General features: G+C 56.9%; 1 protein-coding gene and 1 long non-coding RNA gene across 6 annotated transcripts in view; one reads left to right on the top strand and one right to left on the bottom strand.

The window, feature by feature from the left end:
• INPP5A (inositol polyphosphate-5-phosphatase A) overlaps positions 1-15,082 on the top strand; it is a 138,801-nt gene that overhangs the window by 76,861 nt on the left and 46,858 nt on the right. For all 5 annotated transcript variants that reach the window (XM_039835958.1, XM_039835960.1, XM_039835959.1 and 2 more), the window contains exon 4: positions 8,245-8,308. In XM_039835958.1, coding sequence (XP_039691892.1) covers positions 8,245-8,308 — 64 coding nt within the window. The remainder of the gene's footprint in view (positions 1-8,244; positions 8,309-15,082) is intronic.
• LOC120581227 (uncharacterized) lies at positions 2,881-4,576 on the bottom strand. The gene is made up of 2 exons (XR_005647171.1): positions 4,519-4,576; positions 2,881-3,888 (listed from the first exon to the last, which is right to left on the bottom strand). It is a non-coding gene; the product is annotated as an uncharacterized LOC120581227 (long non-coding RNA).

Below are 15,082 nucleotides of genomic sequence, written 5' to 3'. Positions count from 1 at the left end.
ACGATGACTTGTGCTCTGCTCGGCCTTGTGCTGGCTTTCTAATTGGGGACACTACAACCGGGGCTGTGACAGGTGCGGCCCCCCAGCGCACAGCACGCCGGCTGCCGTGGTGCGCACTTTATAAAGTGCTCTTCGGCTCAGGAACAGAATAGCATTAGCTGGGCGAGCAGACGAAGACAGGGGACAGCCAATTTAATTAACTTCCGATGTCGGCTGTTGGGCGGGAGACCAAATGGAATTACACATGCATCTCGAGCGGGCAGCCAGCGGAGAGGGCCTTGGCCGTGCGGGGCAGACGGGCACTTCCTGCCGTCGCTCCGTGTTTGGCCCAGAAGCTGAAACTGGGAAGTCAGTACTTTGTGCAGAGGCTCTCATGGTACACGGCGACAGTGCTGTGTGGACAGAGGGGTGGCCTTCGTGACTGCGACGTGCCCAGCGCAGCCTCGTCCCCATGCGCCCTTCTCGACGACGCTGGACGCAGTGGGCAGCCGCGCCCAGCAGGACTGGCCGCCCGTGAGTTTATCACACAGGGAGCGATCGACAACGGCGACACCGATTTAAACAGAAGCTTCGTTTCATTCATTGCTGTTTATAATCTCACGAGTGTTACAGAAACTTAGATTTGTTATTCAGTCCGTTAGACTGCAGTAAACCCGGGGGTCTGGGCTTACTCTCGGGAAATGGTTGTCCCCCATTGGTAAAATGTGTGTTGTTTTTCACAGCCGAGTGTCATAGCTTCTCGGAAGGGAGCGGTGCGTTGGGTGGTCCTTTGACACCCGAGGAGCAGCCCGGGCGCTTAGCAAGTCGCCTCCGTGGCCGCTGCCTCGCCCACCTCTCCGTGAACCAGTGCTCGTTAAACTGCCCGGACCAGGCGTTGCGCCGGGGGCTCGGGTGACCAGGCCGTTGTCCAGGCCCTCCCCTCCCCTCCCCTCCCAGGGAAGCAGCGGATGGCAGGAAGGAAACCAGCTTGGTGCCGGAGCGGGCGGCACTGCTGAGGGACGGGGCTGGGCTGGTGCTGCGGGGCTCTGCACAGAGCAGCCCGGGAAGGCTGCCTGGAGGAGACAGCGTTTCCACGGCGGGCTACAGTGGCAGGGGAGCCGTGTGAAGGAGGCGAAGAGGGGGAAGGCACTTCAGAGAAACCCCCTCGTGACCACAGAGCTCGGCCTTCTCTGGGCTTAAAGGGCCTGGGTGGCTGGAGCTTGGCGAGCTGTGAGGAGGGTGTGAGGGACTTGGGAGGGCAGGCCTGTGCTGGACATCACCGGAGTGCCTGCACAGAGGCTTGCTAGTTTTAAAAGGTCCCTCTGACATCGGCCGAGGGGTCAGCAGCGGTGGAGGAAGCGTCCAGTGGGGCTGCAGAGATGTGCAAGGCTGGGGGTGAGTGGCGCTTCTGGAGCCCTGGAATTCACGGCCAGAGGGGGCGTGTGGGGGTGCGGCAAGGGGCAGGAGGTGTGACACGGGAGGGCTTCCAGCAGGAGGGCCTGGCCTGCTCAGGAGACAGATCCCACGGGGCCTGCGGGGCGGCCCTGGGGCCCAGCGCTGTGGGAGCTGTCGGCAGAGGATGGGTAGAGGAGGCTTCATCGGGCCCTGAGCGGACGCAGTGTCGCCCTCACCGGAGGACGAGGTTCCAGAGCAGCACAGGGGGGTGTCCAGAACCCCGGAATACAGGTGCCGGAGGGGGAGAGAAGGGCACGGGTCCTAGGCTCTGAGAAGCCAAGTGTCGTGAAAAGCGTCCTTTAGAGTTGCAGCCAGAATGGCATCGGAGGCCTGGCCTGGAATATTCCTCCTGGGCTGGTGAGAGCCGAGGCAGGTCAGATACGGTACGGAACCCCGAAATGCAGGCTCAGCTGGCAGACCCCGCGACGTGCGAAAGCACGCACCGCGACCACGTCGGCTGTGCCAGGAACACACCTGGAGGTCTCGCAGAGCGTCCGCCGCCTCGGCCAGTGCAAACCGGCCCACGGTGCCCGGGCCCCTCACCCCGAGCTGCTCTGCGGGCACCGCTGTCCCCCGTGGCCCCGCCGCTCACCCTCAGGGCGCCCCGCTCCATCCTCTGACAAGTGTCTCTCCCTCCAGATCAAGGAGGTGAGATGTTGCACATGGCACGTGAGCTGGGCAAGGCTGCCGAATGCGAGATTCGCCTGCAGATGTCGATGGCATTTTCGTTCACTGGAAACACATGGTGCTAAACCGATGGTGGTTTAAAAAATTACATTTTCTAGCAGCAGCAGAAACTACAGGGTCCCTAAAAATAAACCTAACACAAGATCTTTGAGACTCTTATGGAGAAAATCATGAAACGTTATAAGACGTGGAAAAGACCTTAATACGTGGTTAAAGACGCACGTTTGTGGAAAGGAAGACTGAGTATCAGAACAATGTCCAGTCTCCCCGCGCCGGTCGGCGGGGTCTCTGCATTCATGAAACAACTCCAGCGAGATGCTTTGGCTGTAATTGGGCAAACGTTCTGAAGTTTCATATGGAAATGCAAAGGGCCAAAAGTAACAAAAGCAATTATGAAAAAAAGGGGCACTTATGCTGCAGAATATCAAGACTTACTGTAAAATTAACATAGGAAGCGGCGTTATTAGAAACTGAGCAACGGAGCAGGATCGAGAGCCCACAGAACAGGCCCCCCACGCTGGAAGCGGGGTCTGCGTGGGGACATACACAACAGGGAAGCCGGGCAGTGTGGGATCCCATGTGGAATGAAGTGACGTAGGCGTCACCCTGTGCCACACCCACAGATAAGTGTTTGTCATTGTAAAACTGTGACTGGTGCACGGAAATGCAGAAAATTTCACGGTGGAGTCAGATTAGGAAACTGTTTTCAAGTGAGAGGTGAAGGCAAACACCATAAAGGAAGATAGTGATTAATCTGACTGCTTTACAGACGTCTTCATTTAATGGAAGATGCCACAAAAAGATGGATGAAGTAAGCCAGAGGGTGGGAGAAAATTCTTTGTAATGCGAGTAACAGGCAAAGAAATAATTCCAGATTATACTAAAAATTTTTTTAACACCTACAAAATGAGAAAAAAATGGATAGAAAAATGACAAAAGATAAGAATAAGAAATTCACAGGAGAAACTTAAATTGCCAGTAATCTTAAGAAGTGCTCCACCGCACTAATATAACGAAAATGCAAATTAAAACAACAGTGCCGTGTAACTTCACACCGCTTCAGTCGGCAAGGTCGAGTCTGCTGGCACCAGGTCTTGGCAAGGGGGCGGCACGTGGACACTGCTCCACGCTGCTGGTGGAGGTGTGGGTTGTCACGGCAGCGTGCCGACGCCTGTGTCGTAGATGCACGTCCACTGCGACCCACGTAGCGTACGCATGCACACACACGGGACACACGTGCACATGTGTGCTCCAGGGAAGCACGCAGGACGCTCACTGTAGAAAGTTACACATCTCAACCTCAGACGTCTCTAAAAGGTAACTTCTGGTAGAAAGCAAGTTTCTGAGAGGCGCGCAGACACAGTGGCGTTGGTAAAGCTGAGGGCGCTGAGCCCCGCCGTGCGTTGCCTTTGACCTTGCTCACCGCACCTCAGGGCTGACGGGGCAGTGGCTTTGGGAGTGCCGTGTGCATGAACGCCTCTGAAGTCCCCGTGTATCCTGAGGTGGCCCTGGGACAGTAACCTTCCCGCGCCTGTGTGCACCTGCCCTAGCCCAGCCCCCGGCAACTTACCCCATTCTTGGCATTTGTCATTTTATTCTTTTTTGATATAATCTTAACATCACTTTTTTATTTTTTGGTTTTTTGGTTTTAGCTCCTTTCGATTATGTTCTTGTCTTGGCGCCGCACGCTGTGAAACTGCGGGGCCGCTCCATTTGCTCAGCGCGGCTTGTGGCACAGTGTGTGTCTTTTCCTTGCTGTGCACTGCTCTGTTGTAAGAAGGCTTCAGATCGTACCCCCGCTTCATGGTGTCAGCATGTGGGTGGCTTTCAGTGTGGTACCGTGACCGGAAGAGCCGCCACGGCATCTCTGCACGTCTCTTGCAGGCTCGCGTGCGTGTGCGTGTGTGTGTGCGTGTACACGTTTACACAGGAGCGCCCCCTGGCTGTGAACTAGCTGTGAAACCGCGGGCTTGTGACTTCGTGGCACGCACCCACCTCCCTGGGCTCCGCCCTCGGTGCCCCTATGTCACTGTGCATCTGAGTGCATTCGCGTTTCTCTTGAGAAGACACGTGTGAGAGGTACTCACACGCAGTGTGCCTGGCACACGCACAGACCAGGACACAGCGTTCTGCTCGGCCTCCCTGCCGTGCTCACCTGTGCCCTCAGAGAGATGTTGCGACTGCTTCTGAGGGTGCGAGGACCCGGGCTGCACCCCTCACAGGTGCTCCTCCTGCTCCCTGCGCACCCACGTGCTGTGAGGCCACACCGCTGTGTGGGGTCCCGCGTCCACGAGGCAGTGTCCGCGAGGCAGTGTCCACCGTGTGGGGTCCCGTGTCCGCGAGGCAGTGTCTGCCCAAGCAGGGTGCAGTCGGGCAAAGCGAGGGAATTTGTCTCACCTCCAAGTCCGGGGGCTTTTCCAGCCACGGGTCATTCACACCGACTGATGCTACCTTGGGTGGACTGCAGGCTTGAGGGTCAGTCACCAGCTGTTTCTTAGGAAGGTTTTCCTGTTCATAGATAGACTGATTTTATTTTTGTAAATAACAAGTTGAAAACGCTTAATACATGGAAACAACATAATGTGCCAACTCGGAGTAGCTAAGAGCCACCGAGTTCTGTGTGCCCGTGATACGGGCTGCCAGCCTTCCTGGCGGTGGGGCTTCCCACCGCACGCATGCTCCTGTGCCGCTCCACACGGCCGCTGGCATCGCGGGAGCCGCCACCCCCAGGCCCTCCGCGAGGACACGTGCTCCCTCTGCAGTGCTCTGCAGGCACACACAGCTCAGCACGCGCTGTGGGGAGGGCGGCCCGGGGGAGGGCGCCCGTCCCTCCGTGGGCTCCTGCCTGAGCAGCACTGGGTGCTTTCCCTTCCGCCAGGCCTGGAGGGGGACGTGCGTTCCGGCCCCGGGGCCGAGGGACTCGGTGGTCCGCGTGCTGGGTGTGCCCGCCTGCCTGGAGCGGCCGGATGGGGTGGCGGGGAGCGGTGTGTGCTTTGGCTGCTGGCCCAGTGGCGGAGACGATGAATCACTGGGCGTGTGATGTGTTTGCAGATGGGAAGTGACGGAGGCCTTCCTGACGAGGTGCTCTCCCTGCAGCCCTGCCTGCCGTCCCTGGGGCCACCGCCAGGCAGGGGCGCGTCACCGCGCACCCGCACAGCCACTCTCGGCCTCCGTGCCCGTGGCCGTGTCTGCTCGGCTGTGCTCGCAGGGCAGGCTGGCTGTGATCACAGCTTAAACACCAGACACGGCCACTGTCACCTGAGCAGGCTGCGATGGAGGCCCAGGACTGGTTTGAATGGCTGTGCAGACACTTGGTTCCCACCAGGCACTTGGTTCAGCCACCACATCGCCCGCATGGGCACCGATTCCTGCGATACCACAGCCTGTCCCAGACCGTCCCCTGCCACGTTCTACCTTCCCACGGAGCGTGAGCCTCCTGTGCGGCCGCCCGGCCCTGTTCCTGGTCCCTGCCAGCCCCACTCGGGCCCCGAGGGCCCCGCCCTGTGAGTGGTGCCGGCGCTTCCGTGGTCGCCACACCGCACAGCCGTCCCGCTGCGGGTCGGGGCGAGCACCTGCCCCGCGCCTGAGCTTCCGAACGACACACGGCCCTCCGTGGAGGCTCCAAGCGCCCGGGGCCATCAGGCGAACAAATATGTAAAGAGTATTTTAATTGTTCTTAGCAAGACAGGCAAGGAGTCAGTGTTCTCAGGCGCGTCAAACGCTCTGCTGACAGCTGCGGTCAGAAGGCCGACGTGATTCCTTTCAGACACCGTCATGCCCCGTGACAAATGGGGGCTGAGCTATGTTGACACAGTAGGTTAAACATTGAAAAAGTTAGTTGAACTTTGCCGTTAAATATTCTTTAGAGCTGATTATGGATTTTTTGGCACTGTGGAGCACAGTTTCCGTGCCTGCATCGGCCATTCGTTTTCCATTTATTTACTGTGGGCGTCATAATATCGAGTCAGCTGTATCGCGTTCAGTGCAGGACTAGTTTAAACGTTTGCAGCGATGTTTACTGACCAGCAGTGGGCCGTTCGGCCTCCCATGTGCGGCCCAGGCCCTGGCCAGCCTTGGCCGCCCGATGGTGAAGGGACGCTGCGCACCAGCCGAGTGCGGGCGTGTGCCGCTGGGCCTCGGCCCTGCTTCCGGCCACGCGGGGGGGAGCCGCCACCCACACCTTACTTCCCGCTCCGCCCGTCACGTGGCGCCCGGGCCCCGATGGTATCGTGATGTGAGCCTGGGGTGCTGCCTGCCTCTCACGATACTGCGCTGCGTGTTACCAGTTGCTAGTAGATCTTTGAAGTTCTCGTCACAAGAAAACAGAGTTGTGACTGTGCGGGTGATGGGTGTTAACTACACTGATTGTGGCGATCGTTTCAAATATGCACAAATACCAAACTGTTATTTTGTACACCTCGAATGTGTACAACATGGTAGATCAGCTGTATCTCAGAAATGCTGGGAAAAAAGAAATACTGTCCTACTTCCATTCTGAAGAAAACAGACCCGAAGGGGTCCCAGGCTTGGTGGGGGGCTGAGAGTGCGCAGCCGCTGTGTGCCCTGAGGGCAAGTTCCTGTCGCTCTGGCCTGGGCCTGCCTGTGAGAGGCCGGACACTCTGGACCGTGGACGCCACGCTCACCAGCGGGCTACCTTGCATCTCTCAGGAGGCTCCTTCTGTCCCCCCATCACATGTCGGCCGGCCTGAGCGGCTTGCGTTTGGGTGGTGGTCAGGAGACGGGGCGGGGAGGCCTGGCAAGGTGGCCTATGGCTTTATTATGCACTCAGAAATGTGTTCACAGGTGTGGGTGCGTGTGCAGATACAAAGTGTGTGGTGCCTGGTTGGCGATGGAAGATGTGTTGCTGTACCTCTCCGGTGTGGACGGGAGAGGTCAAGCCCCGGCAGGACCCCCATGTCCAGGGGCAGTGCACACACATAAACACATGTGTACAACCCTGTATGCACGTGGTTACATATGCCGATGTGCACATGCACATGTACACACATGTATACACATGCACACATATCTGTACAGACACCCATGTATGCACATTGTATAAATACACACATGCACACACATCTATACATACGCCCACATACGCCAATTGTAGATAGACACACGTCTACGCTCATCTATGCACACACCCGCATGTGCACGTTGTGTACAGACACGCACATGCACACTCATCTATGTGCACATTCCCATATGCACATGTATGCACACCTATACACACACGCATATGCATGCATACGCACATATACACGTGGGCACATACATGAACACATGCATGTGTACATATACATGCAGGTCCGTATGTAGACACACCTACGCGTACTCAGTACGTGCATATACATAGACTTATATAGACATGTGCACACATATACTCACACATACACATATGCATACACTTACACAGACACATTCACACACGTGCACATACATGCATACATGCATAGTTATACACTCACCACACATGCAAACAAACACATGTAAAAACCTGTTCAAGTCTGAATTTCAGATCAACAACAGGTGACTTTTAGCGTCAGATGTCCCACGCCACGCTTCCTTGGTGGCCATTGCGCCCCCAGCCCAGCCCCTGCATGTGTCTCCCTGAGTGGGGACAGTAGGACGTGCCTCCCCCCCCCACGCGTGGAGTAGCGCCAGGCCACGGGCGGCCACCTGGCTGCTGCTCGGTGAGTCCGTGGTGGACAGGCTGCTGGCCTGGGCAGTGGCACTGCCATTCTGTCCTGAGGGCAAAGAGGCGAAGAGGGAGGGGAGGGCCAGGCAGAGAAAGCCATTGTGGGGGCTCGTGGCAGCCTGGGGGAGTGGGCAGTGCGCAGCTGTCATGAGCCGTGTCCAGCCCTAGCGACGGCTCGCTCGGCCACACCCCGCCCTCTGTGCCTCGCAGGCCTCCAGCGGGACGCGGCAGCGCCTGTCGGCAGCTCCGCCGGGTGTTGGCTCCCGGCCTTGAGCCCCCGAGTTGGGAGCCGGAGCTCGCGTGGCCAACAGCTTGGCTCCTGGCGATGGCTTCGGCTCCTGCGGCGCAGCCACCACCCCGCTGACGAGCTCCCCGCTTCCCCGAACCCCGCTGCCTCTCACGCGAGCTCTGTTTCTCCGCAGGCGCTGGGAAGCTTTTACTTCCTTCACGAGTCCTTGAAGAACATCTACCAGTTTGACTTCAAAGGTGAGTGAGGCAACGTGTTGCCCCTGGCCGGACTCCCCACCCCCTGCCGGGCGGTCCCTTCTGCCGGTGTCCCCGCGAGGGGACTGGCGGGGTCTGGGCTCGAGTCGCTTGCTGGCAGTCCCTAAGCGGGGGCCGCGCTGGAACCCCGGCTTCCTGGCTTTTCCCCAAAGTCGCGGCAGCCGCCCCGCAGCATCTTGCCGCGCCCTCCGCTCCCCGTGCTCCGGTGCTCCTGTGATAGGGCTCAGAGGAGGAGGGACGGAGTTCGTATCTGTGCCCCGTCAGATGTGAACGAGGAAAGCAGCGTGAGAAAACGGCGTACTCGGAAGGGAACGGCGAGTGCGAGCGTCCGTGGCAGTGGGCCCGGCCCGTGTCTGCCGGGCGACCCGCGGTGTCCGTGCCGAGAAGGCGCCCCTCGGTGTTCCCGCGGCACGGCCCTCATCCCGTCTTCCCCCGGTGCCGTCCTGCCACGTGACTTAGACCCACCGGGGCTCCGCTGAGGCCGTGTCGAGCCCGGTGGCTCTGCGTTGTGGCGGCATTAACTCCGCGGTGTCCAAGGAGAGTGGCGGACGACGTCGCTGTGCCCAGATTCGTGTCCGTGCTCCTCGGGGCCGAGCAGCCATCAGAATCCAGAAGCAGGGTCTTCTCCAGATTGCCCAGGTGGCGACTTCGTCACGGTGAGCACAGGGCGGCAGCCAGCAGGACGACCTTTCACTGGGGGTTCGTGAGGGTTCTTCATGTGCTTTTAAACACAAGCACCCGAGGAACTTGGCCAGAGATGGAGGCCGGAGGCCACTCTTCCCATGACTTAGTAGACACCGACCGCAGCGTGCCACGTTCTCCAGATGGGGCTGCGAGCGAGAGCGAGCGGAGGGCCCATGCGCACGCAGCGCGTGGCCGGCGGAGTCCGATGCTCGTGAACCTGCCCCACACGCTCCAACACGGAGCGCTCTGATGACCTGGTCTCGTCTTTGAGGGGCCCTCTGCACACGTGCATCATCACCGGATCAGGCCAGGCGTAAGGCCCGTGGCTGGCCCGCAGCTTCCTAGAGCCATCAGAGGTCGTGGGACTCCGGCATCCTTACCCACAGGCCTCCACGCGGCCGGCAACGAGCTGAAACAGTGACGGGCGCTATTGTGCGTGCAGAGGTGTGCGCCCATTCTGCAGACGCTCGCGGTGGCTGGGCGTGGCGGGGTCACTGCCACCGAGTGCAGTGCGGGGTGCGCCAGCATCTCAGGCAGGGGTGGCCGCCGGCCCCTGCTCTGCAGCCCCCGTCCTCAAGGCCCGCTCCCCTGCCTCGCGTTGGGTTCCAGCTGAAGCAATCTGAATTTGTGAAAAGGACGAATAAACTTCTAAAAAGAAGTGGCCTGAATTTTAACAAATTAGTACCTAGCCAGAAATTTCAGGGCTCCTGAAAGGGTCAGATGAGAAGGGGGGAGTGTGACCCAGCACGTGAAGAGCTTGGAAGTCGCGACTCCTACCCTCACCACCTGCAAAAGGCCGGACACCCTGGAACCGTGAAACGACAGAGCTCGTAAACTGTGAAGCGAGGGCGCGGGGTGAGCCGCTGCCCTGCGGCTGCAGAGGGGGCTGCAGAGGGGGCTGCAGAGGGGGCGGGCCCCGAGCCCTCGAGTTGCTGGCCGGAGCACCTGGGGCGGACCGCAGGCCGGGGCCAAGCATGGGCTGGCCTCAGGAACGCCCGGGAGCCCAGCCCGGGCCCGCACCGCTGTGAGTCACACCAGCAGCCCCACCACGTCTCGTGACGAAGGCCGGGGAAAAGGCCCTGGCGTTTCCGGTGGGGAAGGGAAGTAGCGCTTCCGAAGCGAAGCGCTCTGTTGCTCCTACAGACCGGCTCACCAGAGCCCGGCCCGCGGGGGCCTCGCCAGGGCCTGGCCAGCGCCGCGTCCCCTGTGCTCCCCACCCGGGGGGACGCGTGCTGACGGAAGGCTGAGCCCTGACAGCGGACCGCGGAGCGCCTCCCTCCACGCCAGCACGAGGGGCCTCGTGACGGGAAGTCCCGAGAAGCTCGGGCTCTGTTTAAGGAGCATCACAGGGACCCGTGACAGCAGAGGACACAGGAACAAGGACACCGGGCGACATTTTAGCCTCATACACTGCAGAGAGCACAGCCCGGCCGACAGGGAGCCCGGCCCAGCTCCTCACCAGGTAAAGGTAAAGCGTCACGCGAAGGCCCGTCTGCCTCAGTTCCTCCCACCCAGTCTTTCAAGTGCCGCTTTCAACAGAAAACGACAAGGCATAGAAAACAGTAAAAACGACACGCCGAGGAGAAAAAGTATGCCTCAGAACCAGAGTTAGATATGGCATAGATTCGGAATTGTCAGACTGGGAATTAAAATAACTACGATGAATACAATGAGGGCTGTAGTAGAAAGCGGACGGCATGCGAGGCCGTACTGGTGCCCGGAGGGGAAAGATGGGAGCTCTGGAAAAGCTAGAAATCAGAACGCCGTGACCGGATCGAAGAACGTCTTCGACGGGTTCGTCATCCTGGACGTCGCTGAAAAGGACCAGTGAACTAGACGGTAAGTCCTGGAAAGCTTTTCACACTGGAAAACCAAAGACAAAAGAAAAACAGAACCGACGTCCGGGAACTGGGACAGGTGCAGAAGCTGCGGCACACGCAGAACGGGGCCGCGCGGAAAGGCGGCAGGGAGGGACCGGAGACGCCCCTGACGTGATGACGCCACGTCTTCCAAAATGGGAGACGGGCGTGAGGCCGCAGGTCCCGAAAGCTCAGGGAGCGTCAGGAAGGATAAATACCAAGAACATATCCAAAATGCAGAAAACCCAAGACGGAGAGAAAATTTCGAAATATTTAGGGACGGGAGGTGGGTGGGAACACCTGACCTACAAAGGAACAGGGTAGGAATTACATGCCATTTCTCTTCAGAAACTACACGAGCCGGCGGAGTGGTGTGAAATATTTAAATGGTTAATGGGAAGAAAAGCACAGCAAATCAAATTCCGTATCCAGCAAGATTATCCTCCAAAAGTGAAGGAGAGATACAGACTTTCTCGGACAAACCAAAGCTGGGGGAGTTTGTTTCCAGTAACCTTATCTTGCAAGGGATGTTAAAAGGGGTTCTTAGCAGAGGAAAATGACAGAGGTCAGAAACTTGGATCTACATAAAGAAAGAGTGTTAGAAAAGGAATAAATAAAGGTAAAATAAAGGATTTTATTTTTCTTATTCTTAATTGACCTCATAGATAACTTTTGTTCAGAGTGTTAATAGAAATAACGTGTTGGGTGACTACAGTTTAAAAATAAGAAAAATGAATGATAGAAATGTTATATAAGGGTCGAGAGGGAGGAATTCGGATCACTTCATTAAAAGGAGCCTGCATTATTTGTGAAGATATGTGGTGTTATTTGAAAACGAACTTGGATTAGTTGTAAATGTATATTGCACACTGGCAACCACTAAAATTTTTTAAATGAAGTATAATCGACGTGCTAAATGAAGAGAAAATTGGAATTATATAAAATGCTCAATAAACCCGAGAAGGCAGAAAAAGAATGAAAGACGAGACACCAAGAACAAAGTCGATAAATAGAAAAGTTACAGACGCAGAACGTATTATTCCAGCTACGTCAATAGTTACTTTAAACATGAATGGTCTGAATATACCAATTAAGGGACAGGCCGTCAGAGAAAAAGCAAGACCCAGCTGTGTGCTGTTTACTGGAAACCCACTTAAAATACGTGCAGACACATGGAGATTAAAGTAGAGGGGCGGAGGAAGACGGACCTCGACTCCAACCCGCAGGGAGCAGGCGCGGCCGTGTTCACTTCAGACCGAGCAGAGTTCAGACCCCGGGAAGTTACGGAACGAAAAGGGCGTTGCCTGGCGACAAGCGCTCAGTTCTCTAGGAAGACGTAACAGTCCTTGATGTGTGTGCACCTAACAACAGAGCGTCAAAACGCACGAGGCGAAAACCGAGACTGGCAAGGGAGACGGGCGAGTGCACCACAGCCGGCGGCGATTTCAGCACCCCGGCAGGAGTGGACAGATCCAGGGTGAGGACGCGGCTGCGCTCAACGGCACCACAGTCCCCTGGATCTAGCTGACACTCAGACTATTTCATCAGCGTCGGGCAGAATGCATGCTTCTCGAGCTCACACGGAGCACGCGCCAGGACAGACCGCATTCTGGGCCATGAAACACGTCTCAGTGCGTCGAAAGCTGCACGCTAAGGATGCTCTCAGACGCGGTGGGAGCAGGCTGGAAATCAACGATAGAAAGATAAAGGGGACACCACAAAACACTCGGATGTTAAAGGACACGCCCCTAAGTAATAACGCAGGGGCCGAAGAAGAAATGTCAGGGCATTTGTATGTTTTGAACTAAATGAAAATGAAAGCACAGCTCCCCCCAAATTTTAGGATGTAGCGAAAGCAGTGAGTTTGTAGTAGCAAATTCATACGTTAGAAAAAAGTAAGATATAAAATCCACGATTTCAGCTTCTGCCTTAGGAAACTAGAAGAAGAGCCGTTTAAATCCAAAGTAAGCATAAGGAAAGAAATACCAAAAACTGGAGCATAATTCAATGAAGTTGAAAACAGAGCTCAATAGAGAAAATCAATGAAGCCAAAAGTTGGTTCTTGGAAAAGGTCAATAAAATTGATAAACATCTAGCCAGGCAAACCAAACAAAAAGACGAAGAGGACAAATTACTAATGTTAGAAATGACATCGGAGCCATGACAACTTCCTGTGGACGTTAGGGGTAATGAAGGTAGAGTATGAACGCGTCTGTGCCTATAAATTCCTTCAAAGATACAACCCACCAAAACTCATACAAGGAGGACTAGATAACCTGAATGGGCCTTCATCATTGAAGGAATTCAATCAGTAACTAGTAACCTTCTAAAAAAGAAAGCATCAGGCCCAGACGGGTTCACAGGTGAATCCTACGAAATATTCAAGGAGGACGTCACACCAGTTCTCTGCAGTCTCTTCCAGAAAACAGAAGCACAGGGCGCTCATCTCATGAGGCCGGCACCACCAGACCAGCAGCGCTAAAGCCAGATGAAGACGTCACAGGGACGGAAAACGACAGCCCAGCATCTCCCGTGAACGGAAAACATAAACCTTCTAAACATAATACGAACGACGAATCCAGCAGTGTATGAGAAAAAATTATACAGCACAGCCACATGGATCCATTCCAGACATACAAGGCTGAGCCAACACCGAAAATCAGTGCCTGCCCCATCACGTCAACAGGCTAAAGAAGGGTCACACGTACGTATCGATAGATGCAGAAGAAGCAGTTTGACGAAGTCCAGCGCATTCATGCTAAAAACTTTCAGCAAACAAGTAATGGAAGAGCACTTCCTCGACGTGAGAGAGAAAGCCCCAGACACCTCCAGACACCTCCAGCTGACGCGAGACGTCACAGTGAGGGACAGCTGCTGCCCCCGAGACCAGGGATGAGAGGCAGGGCCCCCATCAAGCCTGCAGCCCCACACGGGTCGTCTCGGCTCGCGCAGAAAAGCAGGAAAGTGAAACAAAAGGGGTGTTGACCGGCGGGAGGGAAGGAGGCGGCTCAGCCTCGGACCACGTGATTGCCCGTGTCGACAATCCCGAAGAGTCGACAGTGACAGAAGCGGAGACCAGTTAGCGAGGTCGTGGGACGCCAGGTTGACGTGCAGTAGTCAGCAGCTTGCCTGCGTGCCAGCAATGGGCAGTGGAGTTCGAAACTAACATCGGCACAGACAAAAAAGAACTTAGGGGCGAGCCCGACAAAATATATACGAGATCAGTGAGGACCACAAAACTCTGATGAAAGAGATAGAGATCTGAATGAATGCAGTCCACGTTCATGCATGGGAGACTCGGTGCTGTCAAGATGTCCGTTCTTCCTGACGATCTGTAGGTCCAAGGCGACCCCACTCAGAACCCCAGCAAGCTCTGTCCTGGGGGTGTCTGTCCTGGGGGTATCTGTCCTGGGTGCGTCTGTTCTGTGGCTGTCTGTCCTGGGGGCGTCTGTCCAGTGAGTGTCCATCCTGGGTGCATCTGTTCTGTGGGCGTGTGCCCGGTGTCAGCCGTCCGCCTGCCTCAGGAGGCAGGGTGGGCTGTGTCTGTGACAGGGCCGGTCCCTCTTCGACCTCCCTGCGGTGATGGCTGTGCAGGCTGGTGTTTGGCCAGCACTGTCCCTCTGTGGAGATGGGTGGGGGTCGCAGCGAGTGCCTCGGTGATTCAGTGCCCCTCTGCACCATGCTCAGTCGCAAACGGGTGTGGCGGATGGGGTCCTGGCCATGTGGTGCCACAGCCTGTGCCTCCTGCCCACCTCCCTCTGATGGGCCTTCAGAGGTGACAGCGATTGGCAAGGGGGTCTCAGGGACCAGCTGCAGAACCGAACACAATAAAGCCCCTTGGCGCATTGGCATTGTGGTTTGGGGCAAGGTCAGGGGAGCAGTGGGTGTGGTGAGCCCCACAGCTTTGCAGCTGAGGGGCTGCTCTGTGTCACGTGTTGTGCTCTGTGTCCCCTGAGCCCCAGGGAAGGCTCCAAGCTCAGCCCCCCAGAGTCCCCTCCCTGTAGCGCTTTGCTTTGGCCTTAGGTCCACCCTGCACCCAGTGCCCGGTGACGGGGCTGGTGCCCCATCCCCAGACATTGCTCCTTCCATGACAGGCCGGTGGGTCCGCGCGTGGATGGCACTCGAGAGACCACAGATCCGTGCAGCTCGTGGGACAGAGCATGACCCCTCAGGTGCTCTGACAGCACACGCGTCATGGTGGCCCCCAGGAATG

This window comes from Pteropus medius, unplaced genomic scaffold (genome assembly GCF_902729225.1).
Source record: "Pteropus medius unplaced genomic scaffold, Ma_sr-lr_union100, whole genome shotgun sequence".
In the NCBI taxonomy this organism is placed as follows: domain Eukaryota; kingdom Metazoa; phylum Chordata; class Mammalia; order Chiroptera; family Pteropodidae; genus Pteropus; species Pteropus medius.
Note: the sequence above shows the minus strand (reverse complement) of the source record. Positions and strands in the feature narration are given on the sequence as shown.